A 15,528-nucleotide genomic window follows, 5' to 3' on the forward strand; every position below is an offset into this window, starting at 1 on the left:
CCCCCCCACCCCCCCCCCCCCCCACCCCCCCCCCCCCCCACCCCCCCCCCCCCCCACCCCCCCCCCCCCCCACCCCCCCCCCCCCCCACCCCCCCCCCCCCCCACCCCCCCCCCCCCCCACCCCCCCCCCCCCCCACCCCCCCCCCCCCCCACCCCCCCCCCCCCCCACCCCCCCCCCCCCCCACCCCCCCCCCCCCCCACCCCCCCCCCCCCCCACCCCCCCCCCCCCCCACCCCCCCCCCCCCCCACCCCCCCCCCCCCCCACCCCCCCCCCCCCCCACCCCCCCCCCCCCCCACCCCCCCCCCCCCCCACCCCCCCCCCCCCCCACCCCCCCCCCCCCCCACCCCCCCCCCCCCCCACCCCCCCCCCCCCCCACCCCCCCCCCCCCCCACCCCCCCCCCCCCCCACCCCCCCCCCCCCCCACCCCCCCCCCCCCCCACCCCCCCCCCCCCCCACCCCCCCCCCCCCCCACCCCCCCCCCCCCCCACCCCCCCCCCCCCCCACCCCCCCCCCCCCCCACCCCCCCCCCCCCCCACCCCCCCCCCCCCCCACCCCCCCCCCCCCCCACCCCCCCCCCCCCCCACCCCCCCCCCCCCCCACCCCCCCCCCCCCCCACCCCCCCCCCCCCCCACCCCCCCCCCCCCCCACCCCCCCCCCCCCCCACCCCCCCCCCCCCCCACCCCCCCCCCCCCCCACCCCCCCCCCCCCCCACCCCCCCCCCCCCCCACCCCCCCCCCCCCCCACCCCCCCCCCCCCCCACCCCCCCCCCCCCCCACCCCCCCCCCCCCCCACCCCCCCCCCCCCCCACCCCCCCCCCCCCCCACCCCCCCCCCCCCCCACCCCCCCCCCCCCCCACCCCCCCCCCCCCCCACCCCCCCCCCCCCCCACCCCCCCCCCCCCCCACCCCCCCCCCCCCCCACCCCCCCCCCCCCCCACCCCCCCCCCCCCCCACCCCCCCCCCCCCCCACCCCCCCCCCCCCCCACCCCCCCCCCCCCCCACCCCCCCCCCCCCCCACCCCCCCCCCCCCCCACCCCCCCCCCCCCCCACCCCCCCCCCCCCCCACCCCCCCCCCCCCCCACCCCCCCCCCCCCCCACCCCCCCCCCCCCCCACCCCCCCCCCCCCCCACCCCCCCCCCCCCCCACCCCCCCCCCCCCCCACCCCCCCCCCCCCCCACCCCCCCCCCCCCCCACCCCCCCCCCCCCCCACCCCCCCCCCCCCCCACCCCCCCCCCCCCCCACCCCCCCCCCCCCCCACCCCCCCCCCCCCCCACCCCCCCCCCCCCCCACCCCCCCCCCCCCCCACCCCCCCCCCCCCCCACCCCCCCCCCCCCCCACCCCCCCCCCCCCCCACCCCCCCCCCCCCCCACCCCCCCCCCCCCCCACCCCCCCCCCCCCCCACCCCCCCCCCCCCCCACCCCCCCCCCCCCCCACCCCCCCCCCCCCCCACCCCCCCCCCCCCCCACCCCCCCCCCCCCCCACCCCCCCCCCCCCCCACCCCCCCCCCCCCCCACCCCCCCCCCCCCCCACCCCCCCCCCCCCCCACCCCCCCCCCCCCCCACCCCCCCCCCCCCCCACCCCCCCCCCCCCCCACCCCCCCCCCCCCCCACCCCCCCCCCCCCCCACCCCCCCCCCCCCCCACCCCCCCCCCCCCCCACCCCCCCCCCCCCCCACCCCCCCCCCCCCCCACCCCCCCCCCCCCCCACCCCCCCCCCCCCCCACCCCCCCCCCCCCCCACCCCCCCCCCCCCCCACCCCCCCCCCCCCCCACCCCCCCCCCCCCCCACCCCCCCCCCCCCCCACCCCCCCCCCCCCCCACCCCCCCCCCCCCCCACCCCCCCCCCCCCCCACCCCCCCCCCCCCCCACCCCCCCCCCCCCCCACCCCCCCCCCCCCCCACCCCCCCCCCCCCCCACCCCCCCCCCCCCCCACCCCCCCCCCCCCCCACCCCCCCCCCCCCCCACCCCCCCCCCCCCCCACCCCCCCCCCCCCCCACCCCCCCCCCCCCCCACCCCCCCCCCCCCCCACCCCCCCCCCCCCCCACCCCCCCCCCCCCCCACCCCCCCCCCCCCCCACCCCCCCCCCCCCCCACCCCCCCCCCCCCCCACCCCCCCCCCCCCCCACCCCCCCCCCCCCCCACCCCCCCCCCCCCCCACCCCCCCCCCCCCCCACCCCCCCCCCCCCCCACCCCCCCCCCCCCCCACCCCCCCCCCCCCCCACCCCCCCCCCCCCCCACCCCCCCCCCCCCCCACCCCCCCCCCCCCCCACCCCCCCCCCCCCCCACCCCCCCCCCCCCCCACCCCCCCCCCCCCCCACCCCCCCCCCCCCCCACCCCCCCCCCCCCCCACCCCCCCCCCCCCCCACCCCCCCCCCCCCCCACCCCCCCCCCCCCCCACCCCCCCCCCCCCCCACCCCCCCCCCCCCCCACCCCCCCCCCCCCCCACCCCCCCCCCCCCCCACCCCCCCCCCCCCCCACCCCCCCCCCCCCCCACCCCCCCCCCCCCCCACCCCCCCCCCCCCCCACCCCCCCCCCCCCCCACCCCCCCCCCCCCCCACCCCCCCCCCCCCCCACCCCCCCCCCCCCCCACCCCCCCCCCCCCCCACCCCCCCCCCCCCCCACCCCCCCCCCCCCCCACCCCCCCCCCCCCCCACCCCCCCCCCCCCCCACCCCCCCCCCCCCCCACCCCCCCCCCCCCCCACCCCCCCCCCCCCCCACCCCCCCCCCCCCCCACCCCCCCCCCCCCCCACCCCCCCCCCCCCCCACCCCCCCCCCCCCCCACCCCCCCCCCCCCCCACCCCCCCCCCCCCCCACCCCCCCCCCCCCCCACCCCCCCCCCCCCCCACCCCCCCCCCCCCCCACCCCCCCCCCCCCCCACCCCCCCCCCCCCCCACCCCCCCCCCCCCCCACCCCCCCCCCCCCCCACCCCCCCCCCCCCCCACCCCCCCCCCCCCCCACCCCCCCCCCCCCCCACCCCCCCCCCCCCCCACCCCCCCCCCCCCCCACCCCCCCCCCCCCCCACCCCCCCCCCCCCCCACCCCCCCCCCCCCCCACCCCCCCCCCCCCCCACCCCCCCCCCCCCCCACCCCCCCCCCCCCCCACCCCCCCCCCCCCCCACCCCCCCCCCCCCCCACCCCCCCCCCCCCCCACCCCCCCCCCCCCCCACCCCCCCCCCCCCCCACCCCCCCCCCCCCCCACCCCCCCCCCCCCCCACCCCCCCCCCCCCCCACCCCCCCCCCCCCCCACCCCCCCCCCCCCCCACCCCCCCCCCCCCCCACCCCCCCCCCCCCCCACCCCCCCCCCCCCCCACCCCCCCCCCCCCCCACCCCCCCCCCCCCCCACCCCCCCCCCCCCCCACCCCCCCCCCCCCCCACCCCCCCCCCCCCCCACCCCCCCCCCCCCCCACCCCCCCCCCCCCCCACCCCCCCCCCCCCCCACCCCCCCCCCCCCCCACCCCCCCCCCCCCCCACCCCCCCCCCCCCCCACCCCCCCCCCCCCCCACCCCCCCCCCCCCCCACCCCCCCCCCCCCCCACCCCCCCCCCCCCCCACCCCCCCCCCCCCCCACCCCCCCCCCCCCCCACCCCCCCCCCCCCCCACCCCCCCCCCCCCCCACCCCCCCCCCCCCCCACCCCCCCCCCCCCCCACCCCCCCCCCCCCCCACCCCCCCCCCCCCCCACCCCCCCCCCCCCCCACCCCCCCCCCCCCCCACCCCCCCCCCCCCCCACCCCCCCCCCCCCCCACCCCCCCCCCCCCCCACCCCCCCCCCCCCCCACCCCCCCCCCCCCCCACCCCCCCCCCCCCCCACCCCCCCCCCCCCCCACCCCCCCCCCCCCCCACCCCCCCCCCCCCCCACCCCCCCCCCCCCCCACCCCCCCCCCCCCCCACCCCCCCCCCCCCCCACCCCCCCCCCCCCCCACCCCCCCCCCCCCCCACCCCCCCCCCCCCCCACCCCCCCCCCCCCCCACCCCCCCCCCCCCCCACCCCCCCCCCCCCCCACCCCCCCCCCCCCCCACCCCCCCCCCCCCCCACCCCCCCCCCCCCCCACCCCCCCCCCCCCCCACCCCCCCCCCCCCCCACCCCCCCCCCCCCCCACCCCCCCCCCCCCCCACCCCCCCCCCCCCCCACCCCCCCCCCCCCCCACCCCCCCCCCCCCCCACCCCCCCCCCCCCCCACCCCCCCCCCCCCCCACCCCCCCCCCCCCCCACCCCCCCCCCCCCCCACCCCCCCCCCCCCCCACCCCCCCCCCCCCCCACCCCCCCCCCCCCCCACCCCCCCCCCCCCCCACCCCCCCCCCCCCCCACCCCCCCCCCCCCCCACCCCCCCCCCCCCCCACCCCCCCCCCCCCCCACCCCCCCCCCCCCCCACCCCCCCCCCCCCCCACCCCCCCCCCCCCCCACCCCCCCCCCCCCCCACCCCCCCCCCCCCCCACCCCCCCCCCCCCCCACCCCCCCCCCCCCCCACCCCCCCCCCCCCCCACCCCCCCCCCCCCCCACCCCCCCCCCCCCCCACCCCCCCCCCCCCCCACCCCCCCCCCCCCCCACCCCCCCCCCCCCCCACCCCCCCCCCCCCCCACCCCCCCCCCCCCCCACCCCCCCCCCCCCCCACCCCCCCCCCCCCCCACCCCCCCCCCCCCCCACCCCCCCCCCCCCCCACCCCCCCCCCCCCCCACCCCCCCCCCCCCCCACCCCCCCCCCCCCCCACCCCCCCCCCCCCCCACCCCCCCCCCCCCCCACCCCCCCCCCCCCCCACCCCCCCCCCCCCCCACCCCCCCCCCCCCCCACCCCCCCCCCCCCCCACCCCCCCCCCCCCCCACCCCCCCCCCCCCCCACCCCCCCCCCCCCCCACCCCCCCCCCCCCCCACCCCCCCCCCCCCCCACCCCCCCCCCCCCCCACCCCCCCCCCCCCCCACCCCCCCCCCCCCCCACCCCCCCCCCCCCCCACCCCCCCCCCCCCCCACCCCCCCCCCCCCCCACCCCCCCCCCCCCCCACCCCCCCCCCCCCCCACCCCCCCCCCCCCCCACCCCCCCCCCCCCCCACCCCCCCCCCCCCCCACCCCCCCCCCCCCCCACCCCCCCCCCCCCCCACCCCCCCCCCCCCCCACCCCCCCCCCCCCCCACCCCCCCCCCCCCCCACCCCCCCCCCCCCCCACCCCCCCCCCCCCCCACCCCCCCCCCCCCCCACCCCCCCCCCCCCCCACCCCCCCCCCCCCCCACCCCCCCCCCCCCCCACCCCCCCCCCCCCCCACCCCCCCCCCCCCCCACCCCCCCCCCCCCCCACCCCCCCCCCCCCCCACCCCCCCCCCCCCCCACCCCCCCCCCCCCCCACCCCCCCCCCCCCCCACCCCCCCCCCCCCCCACCCCCCCCCCCCCCCACCCCCCCCCCCCCCCACCCCCCCCCCCCCCCACCCCCCCCCCCCCCCACCCCCCCCCCCCCCCACCCCCCCCCCCCCCCACCCCCCCCCCCCCCCACCCCCCCCCCCCCCCACCCCCCCCCCCCCCCACCCCCCCCCCCCCCCACCCCCCCCCCCCCCCACCCCCCCCCCCCCCCACCCCCCCCCCCCCCCACCCCCCCCCCCCCCCACCCCCCCCCCCCCCCACCCCCCCCCCCCCCCACCCCCCCCCCCCCCCACCCCCCCCCCCCCCCACCCCCCCCCCCCCCCACCCCCCCCCCCCCCCACCCCCCCCCCCCCCCACCCCCCCCCCCCCCCACCCCCCCCCCCCCCCACCCCCCCCCCCCCCCACCCCCCCCCCCCCCCACCCCCCCCCCCCCCCACCCCCCCCCCCCCCCACCCCCCCCCCCCCCCACCCCCCCCCCCCCCCACCCCCCCCCCCCCCCACCCCCCCCCCCCCCCACCCCCCCCCCCCCCCACCCCCCCCCCCCCCCACCCCCCCCCCCCCCCACCCCCCCCCCCCCCCACCCCCCCCCCCCCCCACCCCCCCCCCCCCCCACCCCCCCCCCCCCCCACCCCCCCCCCCCCCCACCCCCCCCCCCCCCCACCCCCCCCCCCCCCCACCCCCCCCCCCCCCCACCCCCCCCCCCCCCCACCCCCCCCCCCCCCCACCCCCCCCCCCCCCCACCCCCCCCCCCCCCCACCCCCCCCCCCCCCCACCCCCCCCCCCCCCCACCCCCCCCCCCCCCCACCCCCCCCCCCCCCCACCCCCCCCCCCCCCCACCCCCCCCCCCCCCCACCCCCCCCCCCCCCCACCCCCCCCCCCCCCCACCCCCCCCCCCCCCCACCCCCCCCCCCCCCCACCCCCCCCCCCCCCCACCCCCCCCCCCCCCCACCCCCCCCCCCCCCCACCCCCCCCCCCCCCCACCCCCCCCCCCCCCCACCCCCCCCCCCCCCCACCCCCCCCCCCCCCCACCCCCCCCCCCCCCCACCCCCCCCCCCCCCCACCCCCCCCCCCCCCCACCCCCCCCCCCCCCCACCCCCCCCCCCCCCCACCCCCCCCCCCCCCCACCCCCCCCCCCCCCCACCCCCCCCCCCCCCCACCCCCCCCCCCCCCCACCCCCCCCCCCCCCCACCCCCCCCCCCCCCCACCCCCCCCCCCCCCCACCCCCCCCCCCCCCCACCCCCCCCCCCCCCCACCCCCCCCCCCCCCCACCCCCCCCCCCCCCCACCCCCCCCCCCCCCCACCCCCCCCCCCCCCCACCCCCCCCCCCCCCCACCCCCCCCCCCCCCCACCCCCCCCCCCCCCCACCCCCCCCCCCCCCCACCCCCCCCCCCCCCCACCCCCCCCCCCCCCCACCCCCCCCCCCCCCCACCCCCCCCCCCCCCCACCCCCCCCCCCCCCCACCCCCCCCCCCCCCCACCCCCCCCCCCCCCCACCCCCCCCCCCCCCCACCCCCCCCCCCCCCCACCCCCCCCCCCCCCCACCCCCCCCCCCCCCCACCCCCCCCCCCCCCCACCCCCCCCCCCCCCCACCCCCCCCCCCCCCCACCCCCCCCCCCCCCCACCCCCCCCCCCCCCCACCCCCCCCCCCCCCCACCCCCCCCCCCCCCCACCCCCCCCCCCCCCCACCCCCCCCCCCCCCCACCCCCCCCCCCCCCCACCCCCCCCCCCCCCCACCCCCCCCCCCCCCCACCCCCCCCCCCCCCCACCCCCCCCCCCCCCCACCCCCCCCCCCCCCCACCCCCCCCCCCCCCCACCCCCCCCCCCCCCCACCCCCCCCCCCCCCCACCCCCCCCCCCCCCCACCCCCCCCCCCCCCCACCCCCCCCCCCCCCCACCCCCCCCCCCCCCCACCCCCCCCCCCCCCCACCCCCCCCCCCCCCCACCCCCCCCCCCCCCCACCCCCCCCCCCCCCCACCCCCCCCCCCCCCCACCCCCCCCCCCCCCCACCCCCCCCCCCCCCCACCCCCCCCCCCCCCCACCCCCCCCCCCCCCCACCCCCCCCCCCCCCCACCCCCCCCCCCCCCCACCCCCCCCCCCCCCCACCCCCCCCCCCCCCCACCCCCCCCCCCCCCCACCCCCCCCCCCCCCCACCCCCCCCCCCCCCCACCCCCCCCCCCCCCCACCCCCCCCCCCCCCCACCCCCCCCCCCCCCCACCCCCCCCCCCCCCCACCCCCCCCCCCCCCCACCCCCCCCCCCCCCCACCCCCCCCCCCCCCCACCCCCCCCCCCCCCCACCCCCCCCCCCCCCCACCCCCCCCCCCCCCCACCCCCCCCCCCCCCCACCCCCCCCCCCCCCCACCCCCCCCCCCCCCCACCCCCCCCCCCCCCCACCCCCCCCCCCCCCCACCCCCCCCCCCCCCCACCCCCCCCCCCCCCCACCCCCCCCCCCCCCCACCCCCCCCCCCCCCCACCCCCCCCCCCCCCCACCCCCCCCCCCCCCCACCCCCCCCCCCCCCCACCCCCCCCCCCCCCCACCCCCCCCCCCCCCCACCCCCCCCCCCCCCCACCCCCCCCCCCCCCCACCCCCCCCCCCCCCCACCCCCCCCCCCCCCCACCCCCCCCCCCCCCCACCCCCCCCCCCCCCCACCCCCCCCCCCCCCCACCCCCCCCCCCCCCCACCCCCCCCCCCCCCCACCCCCCCCCCCCCCCACCCCCCCCCCCCCCCACCCCCCCCCCCCCCCACCCCCCCCCCCCCCCACCCCCCCCCCCCCCCACCCCCCCCCCCCCCCCCCCCCCCCCCCCCCCACCCCCCCCCCCCCCCCCCCCCCCCACCCCCCCCCCCACCCCCCCACCCCCACCCCCCCCCCACCACCGCCCTCCTCCACCCTCCCCTCCCCCCCCACCCCCCCCCCCCCCCCCACCACACGCGCCCCCACCCCACCCCCCCCCCCCTCCCACCCCCCCCCCCCCCCCCCCCCTTGCCTTCCCCCCCCCCCCCCCCCCCCCCCCCCCCCCCCCCCCCCCCCCCCCCCCCCCCCCCCCCACCCTCAAAGCCCCCCACCCCCACCCCACCCCCAACCCCCAACACCCCCCCCCCCCCCCCCCCCCCCCCCCCCCCCCCCCCCCAGGAAGAATTAGGACTAATAAAAGGAAACACTTCTTCACGCAACGTGTGATTGGTGTTTGGAATATGCTGCCACAGGAGGTGGTGATGGCCACTAACCTGGATAGCTTTAAAAGGGGCTTGGACAGATTTATGGAGGAGAAGTCCCAATTTATGGCTCCCAATCTTGATCCTCCTTGATCTGAGATTGTAAATGCCTTAACAGGCCAGGTGCTCGGGAGCAGCAGCAGCAGAAGGCCATTGCTTTCACCTCCTGCACGTGAGCTCCCAAAGGCACCTGGTGGGCCACTGCGAGTAGCAGAGTGCTGGACTAGATGGACTCTGGTCCGATCTAGCAGGCTAGTTCTTATGTTCTTATGTTCTCATGCCTACTCTCTTTGCCTCCCCTTAGTGGTACCCGGGCGGCCACGAGCCTTAAGACTTGTGCACCCCACTGACCACAGCTTGGAAGTAGCGTGGGAGCCCGGTCCGAGTGGAGCCTATGCGCTGGAGGTTTGCACCATTCAGGTAAGAAGAATAAGAGCACGCATGGCAGGATTTTTGGAGGAGAGCAGCGCAGGATCCGTGCTTCTTCAGCAAGGAGCTCTCACTTCCTATCATGCTTGCCCGCTGACAGCCAAGTGCTGTTGTTATTTTTAGGAACCACTTCCCGTTCCACTTCTGCTTCCGTTGGATATCTCCTCCTCACCACTGAGAATGTGACACACGGACCCCTCCCTGGGATAGGGAACCGAAAAAGCCTGCGCAAGGAATTGGGAGGGCTGAGAAACAAAACTGACAGCAGAAAGGGAATTTCCAAGCAGCTCTTGAAGTCACTCTTGGTCACTCCCAGAGACCTGTAATTAGCAGTGGCGTAACTACAAGGGGATATAGGGGGTGCGTGTTGCACTGGGCATGCGCCCCTCCTTCATCAGACCTGGCCCCGCCCCACCAGCCTGACCCGTTTTCAGCTGGCAGTAAGCTGTTTTCTGCCGGCTGGAAAAAGTAAGTGGGGGGCAAGGGTCACGGGGGGGGGGACCTTGGGGGCAAAAAACATGAAGTGCGCCTTGGGTGCACTCCTGCCCAGCTACGCCTCTGGTCATTAGAATTCCCCCTCCTTTTTAATGTTGGTAGTGATGTCTCCAACCCTTCCCCCTGTGCAAATGCTTGGGAAATGCTACATTCTACCACCATCCCCCAATGGCGCAAACAATAATTTGCTCCTCGTGTTTTTAGTATTTGACTTTGGAATTGTAGTCTTTTAAAGAATGTGTCCTAATTCCAAGCTGTCGACAATCACCGTTCCGTTTGGCCCACCAATCTTCTCTGTTCCTGCAGGAGAAAGAATTGGTAGAGTCCTGAAGAGGTAGAGAGGACTATACCATTTTAGGCAGCAGGCAGCAGAAGCACCATCAAGTTACAGATGACTGATGGGGACCACTCGGGGCCACTCACCGAGGCCGACCCTGCTTAGCTTCTGAGATTTGACGAGGTCAAGCTAGTCCAGGGGTCTACAACCTGTGGCTCTCCAGATGTTCATGAACTACAATTCCCATCAGCCCCACGGCCAATTGGAATCTGTCCTCACTGGCAGTCTTTAAGCAGTGTTTTGGACAGACACTTGTCTGGGATGCTCTAGGCCCGTGGTGGCGAACCTGTGGCTCTCCAGATGTTCATGGATCACAATTCCCAGAGCCTTTTCCCAATTGGCCATGCTGGCAGGGGCTGATGGGATTTGTAGTCCATGAACATCTGGAGAGCCACAGGTTGCAGACCCCTGAGCTAGTCTGAGCTATCCAGGTCAGGGCAGAGACCAATAGAGATAATTTGCCTACTTCTCCGTAGCAGCCCTGGACTTCCGTTTAGTAACCAGGGCTGACCCAGCTTAACTCCTGTGTGTGTGTTGTGATGGTGGGGAATCTCTTTGCAAGGAGCAAGGTAGCTGCGCTAGTTTGCAAAATGTGGTACGATTTTCACTTGGGAGTGAAGATGGGGGGAATGCAAGATGGGGGGGGGAAAGCCCTCCCCTCTAGTCTGAAGCCCAGGATTCCATCAAATACTGAAGATCTGAAAAGTCTTCTCCACCATGCGTCCACCCCCCCCCCCCCCCCCGTTTCTCATTGCTGTCCCCTTCCCCAGGCTGTGCGTTCGGACGAAGACCTCAGCACGGTCTCCGAGAGGGCACTCTATAACCAGAACCTCAACGTTCCCCCCTTCAGTCACTCCCTGGTTGCCCTGACCCCCTTCACCCACTACCACGTGCGTGTGTCCTGTCGATCCCGAGAGGGCAACTCCCCCTGGACCCACTGGGTTGCTATGGAAACCCTGGAAGGAGGTGAGGATCGGTCTGTTTACATTTTTTTTAGCCTGTCCATCCACCAATGGGTTCACGATTTCTTCCCTGTCTCTATTCTGTCCTCGCAAAAATAGCTGTGAGGCAGGGCAGGCAGAAGGAGTGTGGCCGGCCCAAGGTCATCCGGCAAGCTTCGTGACAGAATGGGGACCGGAACTCAGGTCTTCCAGATCTTTGTTTGACTCTCTAGCTACCTTCCCACAATTTGGTGTCTTCTGGTTCCATTTCAGTCTCTGCAAAGAGAAAGAAATCGATTCAGAGGTTCTGTCCTGCTGGCAGGCGTCAGCTATGGTGTAGTTCAGGGGTCTGCAACCTGTGGCTCTCCAGATGTTCATGGACTACAATTCCCATCAGCCCCTGCCAGCCTGGCCAATTGGATCAACATGACCAACAAAAGCCAAATGCAGCCCCAGGAAAACATTTACTTGTTTGTTGACTTTAGAACATGGGATGTTCATGGACTACAATTCGCATCAGCCCCTGCCAGCATGGCCAATTGGCCATGCTGGCAGGGGCTGATGGGAATTGTAGTCCATGAACATCTGGAGAGCCACAGGTTGCAGACCCCTGGTGTAGTTTAAGGTGGCAGGCAGAGGTGTGGTCAGGCAGGTCTGAAGTCTGGTAGTCCCAGAGTGGAAGCAGGCAGACAGGCTAGGAACTGAGGTTCAGAGGAACTTAGCAGGAAGCCAGGTGCATAGAGCTCCCCAGGGAAACACTCATTTCACACAGGAAGAGCCAAGCCCAAGACAGGGTTTATGTAGGATGTCCTTGTTAACAAAACTAGGATCCTGCAGCGACTCAGTTTTCCTCTGATGTTGCTGTTTCTAGCTCGCAGAGCCTTTTCCCATATCGAGCTGCAATCCAAGCACTTCTCCTTTTATTATCCTGTCTCTGCCTTTGCCTTCTTTGTGCATCTGGCTCACCACTTAGCTTGGCTGGGCCTGCTGAAGCCTCTCCCAGCTGCACTGGGCTGGGAGGGACGGGCTTGGCTCCGTCACTTGCCACTCCTCTCGAGGAGCCAGCTCCTGGCCTATGGCGTTGTCTGGCCCTGCATCTCATTTGTTGTCTCATGTCAGGCTCCTGTTAGGGTCAGGCTAGACGAGAAATCTATAGCTGGGTCAGTGTTTTTAAAAGGGAAATTGCAGCGGCATGAAGGCACCGATCCGAATCAGGAGCCATGGTGCAGGTAATGCTGTCTACTTGCATGGTTTCATTGCTTAAAAATGCCCCCCTGTTAACCCCAGAAGGGAAAAAAGACAGGCCTTCCTTCGCCACCTGTCTTTTTTCTATGTGCCAGTGCTAATGAACGTTCTTGGGTGATTTGGGCTGGCAAAACCCTGTAGGGCAGGGCTGTAAGTTCTCCCTATGCGCACTGTAGCCCCAGCTCTCGTCAGGGCCCTAGGAAGCTGCCCTTTCCCTTTTCTAAAATGCTGGGAAGAACACAGTGGTGGGATCCAAAAATTTTAGTAACAGGTTCCCATGGTGTTGGGATTCAAACAGTGGCATAGCGCCAGTGGGGCAGGGCGGGGCACGATGGGGGGGTGACCAGGCATTCCGGGGGCGGAGCATTCCTGGGCAGGGTTGTGGCAAGGGCAGCAGCTGGCATGCGTAGATCCTTGGTGAGGAAGCCGAGATCGCATGCAGCGCATGAGGCTGCCACGCACGCCGGTGCACCTCCTGCTAGACTGCTTCAAGTTCTGCGCGCTACTGCTGAGAGGAGGGGTGTAACTAAGGCAAAAATCACGTGGCAAAACCACCGATTAGTAACCCCCTCTCGGCACACACCAATAATTAGTAACCTACTCTCGGGAACCTGTGAGAACCTGCTGGATCCCACCTCTGGAAGAACACTGCTGTGGATCTGCCATGCTCCATCTTTCTAAGGCAGGGAGTCAGGAAGGAAGAGAGGGGTCACGCAGTCCAGTGTTTCGCCCAAGGTCTAAGCTACGTTAGAGATCCACGGTGGTAGATCCTGCAGCTTCAGTGAACCTTTGGGCTGAGCAGAGATTTTAATTAATATGTTCTGCTCTGAACCACACAGCCGGCATCCTTGCCTAACTGGATGGTATGGAGACTGCTGGAACGCACGCGTCTACCAAATATGTAAACCTGGAACTGGAGGGTAGCTGCCCAAGTGCATTCTGGGAAACGGTCCCATCTCCCACGCCCCTGCAAGCAGGTGTGCCCATGGCAATGCATTTTGTCCTCCACAGTGCCGACAGCTGCCCCGGAGAACATCACGGCCTTTCAAAATGGTACCTGCACCGTCGTCCAGTGGGCGGAGCCAGGAGGCGCCATCAATGGAATCCTGCGCGGGTACAAGCTCGTCTGTCAGAGAGGCGACTCGCCTGAGGTGAGCACCCCTTACTGGAGGAAGTGGCCCGTTCCCTCAGATATCTTAATATCGTGTGAGCTTTCGTGTCAAGAGCAGGGATTTCCCCCTTGAAATCAAATTCCATCCACATCTGGAAGTTTGCGCGAGGCCCCTTTCGGTGGGTCCTGGCCAGTTGAAATATGTTGGAAGTCCTATGAGAGAGATGATCTCCATAGCAGCTTTGAAATGCCCTCCTGGGACAGCAAGAAGGTCCATCTCACAACATTTTTGGTGGCGTATTATATATTTGAAAACAAAGCCAGCATCTACCACCAAAGCTTACTCCGAGTAAAGCTGCCTCGTGCAAGGCCAACCATTTTTTACACAAACTAAAACCTACAGTATACAGGTTATAGACCTTTATTGGCACTGCGATACAAATAAGTGGGTTTTGGAGGTTTGCAGTTTTGAGCACTTTCGGTCTGAAAAGGTTGCCATCGCCAGGTATAGACCATCACTAAATTTAAAAGAGTTGTACATGGCGTCTATGAGTAGTTTTACATTCTAAAATCACACTTCATTTATAAAAATAACGTAGATTAAAAAATTGCCATTTTACACACTGTGACACACTCTCTGTGATGCACCTCTGAAGATGCCGGCCACAGATGCAGGCAAAACGTTCGGAACAAGATCTGCCAGACCACGACCACACAGCCTGGAAAACCCACCACAACCAGTTGAATCCGGCCATGAAAGCCTTCAGCAATACATCACTCCCTGAGATTTAGCAATTGGCTCTCCCGCTTGTGGCAGCCATTTTGTAATCGCGCCCACCATCTAGTGTCAGGATATCAAAGGTGCTTGCAGGCTCAAAAAGTTTGGGACCCCTGCTTTAAATAAATCTTAATCATAATAAAAGAGCATAAGAACATAAGAACATAAGAACTAGCCTGCTGGATCAGACCAGAGTCCATCTAGTCCAGCACTCTGCTACTCACAGTGGCCCACCAGGTGCCTTTGGGAGCTCACCTGCAGGATGTGAAAGCAATGGCCTTCTGCTGCTGCTGCTCCTGAGCACCTGGTCTGCTAAGGCATTTGCAATCTCAGATCAAGGAGGATCAAGATTGGTAACCATAGATCAACTTCTCCTTCATAAATCTGTCCAAGCCCTTTTTAAAGCTATCCAGGTTAGTGGCCATCACCACCTCCTGTGGCAGCATATTCCAAACACCAATCACACGTTGTGTGAAGAAGTGTTTCCCTTTATTAGTCCTAATTCTTCCCCCCAGCATTTTCAATGGATACCCCCTGGTTCTAGTATTGTGAGAAAGAGAGAAAAATTTCTCTCTGTCAACATTTTCTACCCCATGCATAATTGTATAGACTTCAATCACATCCCCCCTCAGACGTCTCCTCTCCAAACTAAAGAGCCCCAAACGCTGCAGCCTCTCCTCATAAGGAAGGTGCTCCAATCCTGTCATGCATTACCTCATGCATTACCCTGTCACACATTACCTCAGGAGCAGACGGAGAAATGAAAACGGCCTGGGAACGAGGTAAGCTCAGAGGTCTCTGAAGCATTTCTAGGGCAGACACCCCTCCGGGAAATTTCCCTAGAAATTCAATAGTTGGTCAACCCCTGCCCGGCATCATACTCCTCTCTCCCGCCAGGTGGTTGTGGATGTGGGCCTGACCAATGAGAGAATCTTGGAGTGGAACTCGTCCGTGAGGAATCTGACCATACGAGTCGCAGCTTACACGGGGGCAGGCGACGGACCTTGGAGTAATGCTGTCATGGTTTCCCCCTTGGGTTTTGGTACGTGCACTTTTTTGGCTATCTTCTCTGCAGGGTGAGGGAATGACTGGGCAATTGAGAAGAAATCCTTGGTCAGGCCAGGAAGTCAATCCTACGAGAGAGAGAGGTTCAGGAGAGAAAATGAAGGGGAGGTGACGTTGATAATCCTTATTGCCGGGTTTTATGGCTAAATATTGCCGGGTTTTATGGCTAAATATATGAGTAATTTAATCAATCCACATCTCCGCAGATATTTTATGCTTGCTCGGCTAAATGTGTTACCGACTGCCCAAACAAGAGGCAGATATCATGGCATCCCACAGGAGAACAGGACTTGTTCCTGTGCAGACCTACCGAAACAGCTGAACCGTGCTCCTTCATTGCAAAGATTTGGCAGTCTATCGGTTGCTTTTTCTCGAGGCCATCTTGAAGAAATTTTCAGTGAGATCAGACAAGGAAATAGTTTCACACCTGCTTAGTGACCATCATCCCCACACTACTGAATCAGTTGCCAGGTTTTTAACAAAGGCACTTGGATCAAGAGTGAAACCTTTGTGTAAATTTTAGTCAATTGGTTTTAACATAATCTGTATTTTACCACTCTTTATATGCCATTAAAGGTTTTGTATT

General features: G+C 74.0%; 1 protein-coding gene across 1 annotated transcript in view; it reads left to right on the forward strand.

Moving 5' to 3' along the window:
* The window catches only part of AXL (AXL receptor tyrosine kinase), an 80,901-nt gene that overhangs the window by 38,883 nt on the left and 26,490 nt on the right, over positions 1 to 15,528 (forward strand). The window contains 4 exon segments of the mRNA XM_048499110.1: positions 8,846 to 8,961; positions 10,573 to 10,768; positions 13,000 to 13,139; positions 14,775 to 14,919. Coding sequence (XP_048355067.1) covers positions 8,846 to 8,961; positions 10,573 to 10,768; positions 13,000 to 13,139; positions 14,775 to 14,919 — 597 coding nt within the window.

This window comes from Sphaerodactylus townsendi, linkage group LG06 (genome assembly GCF_021028975.2).
Source record: "Sphaerodactylus townsendi isolate TG3544 linkage group LG06, MPM_Stown_v2.3, whole genome shotgun sequence".
NCBI classification, from domain to species: domain Eukaryota; kingdom Metazoa; phylum Chordata; class Lepidosauria; order Squamata; family Sphaerodactylidae; genus Sphaerodactylus; species Sphaerodactylus townsendi.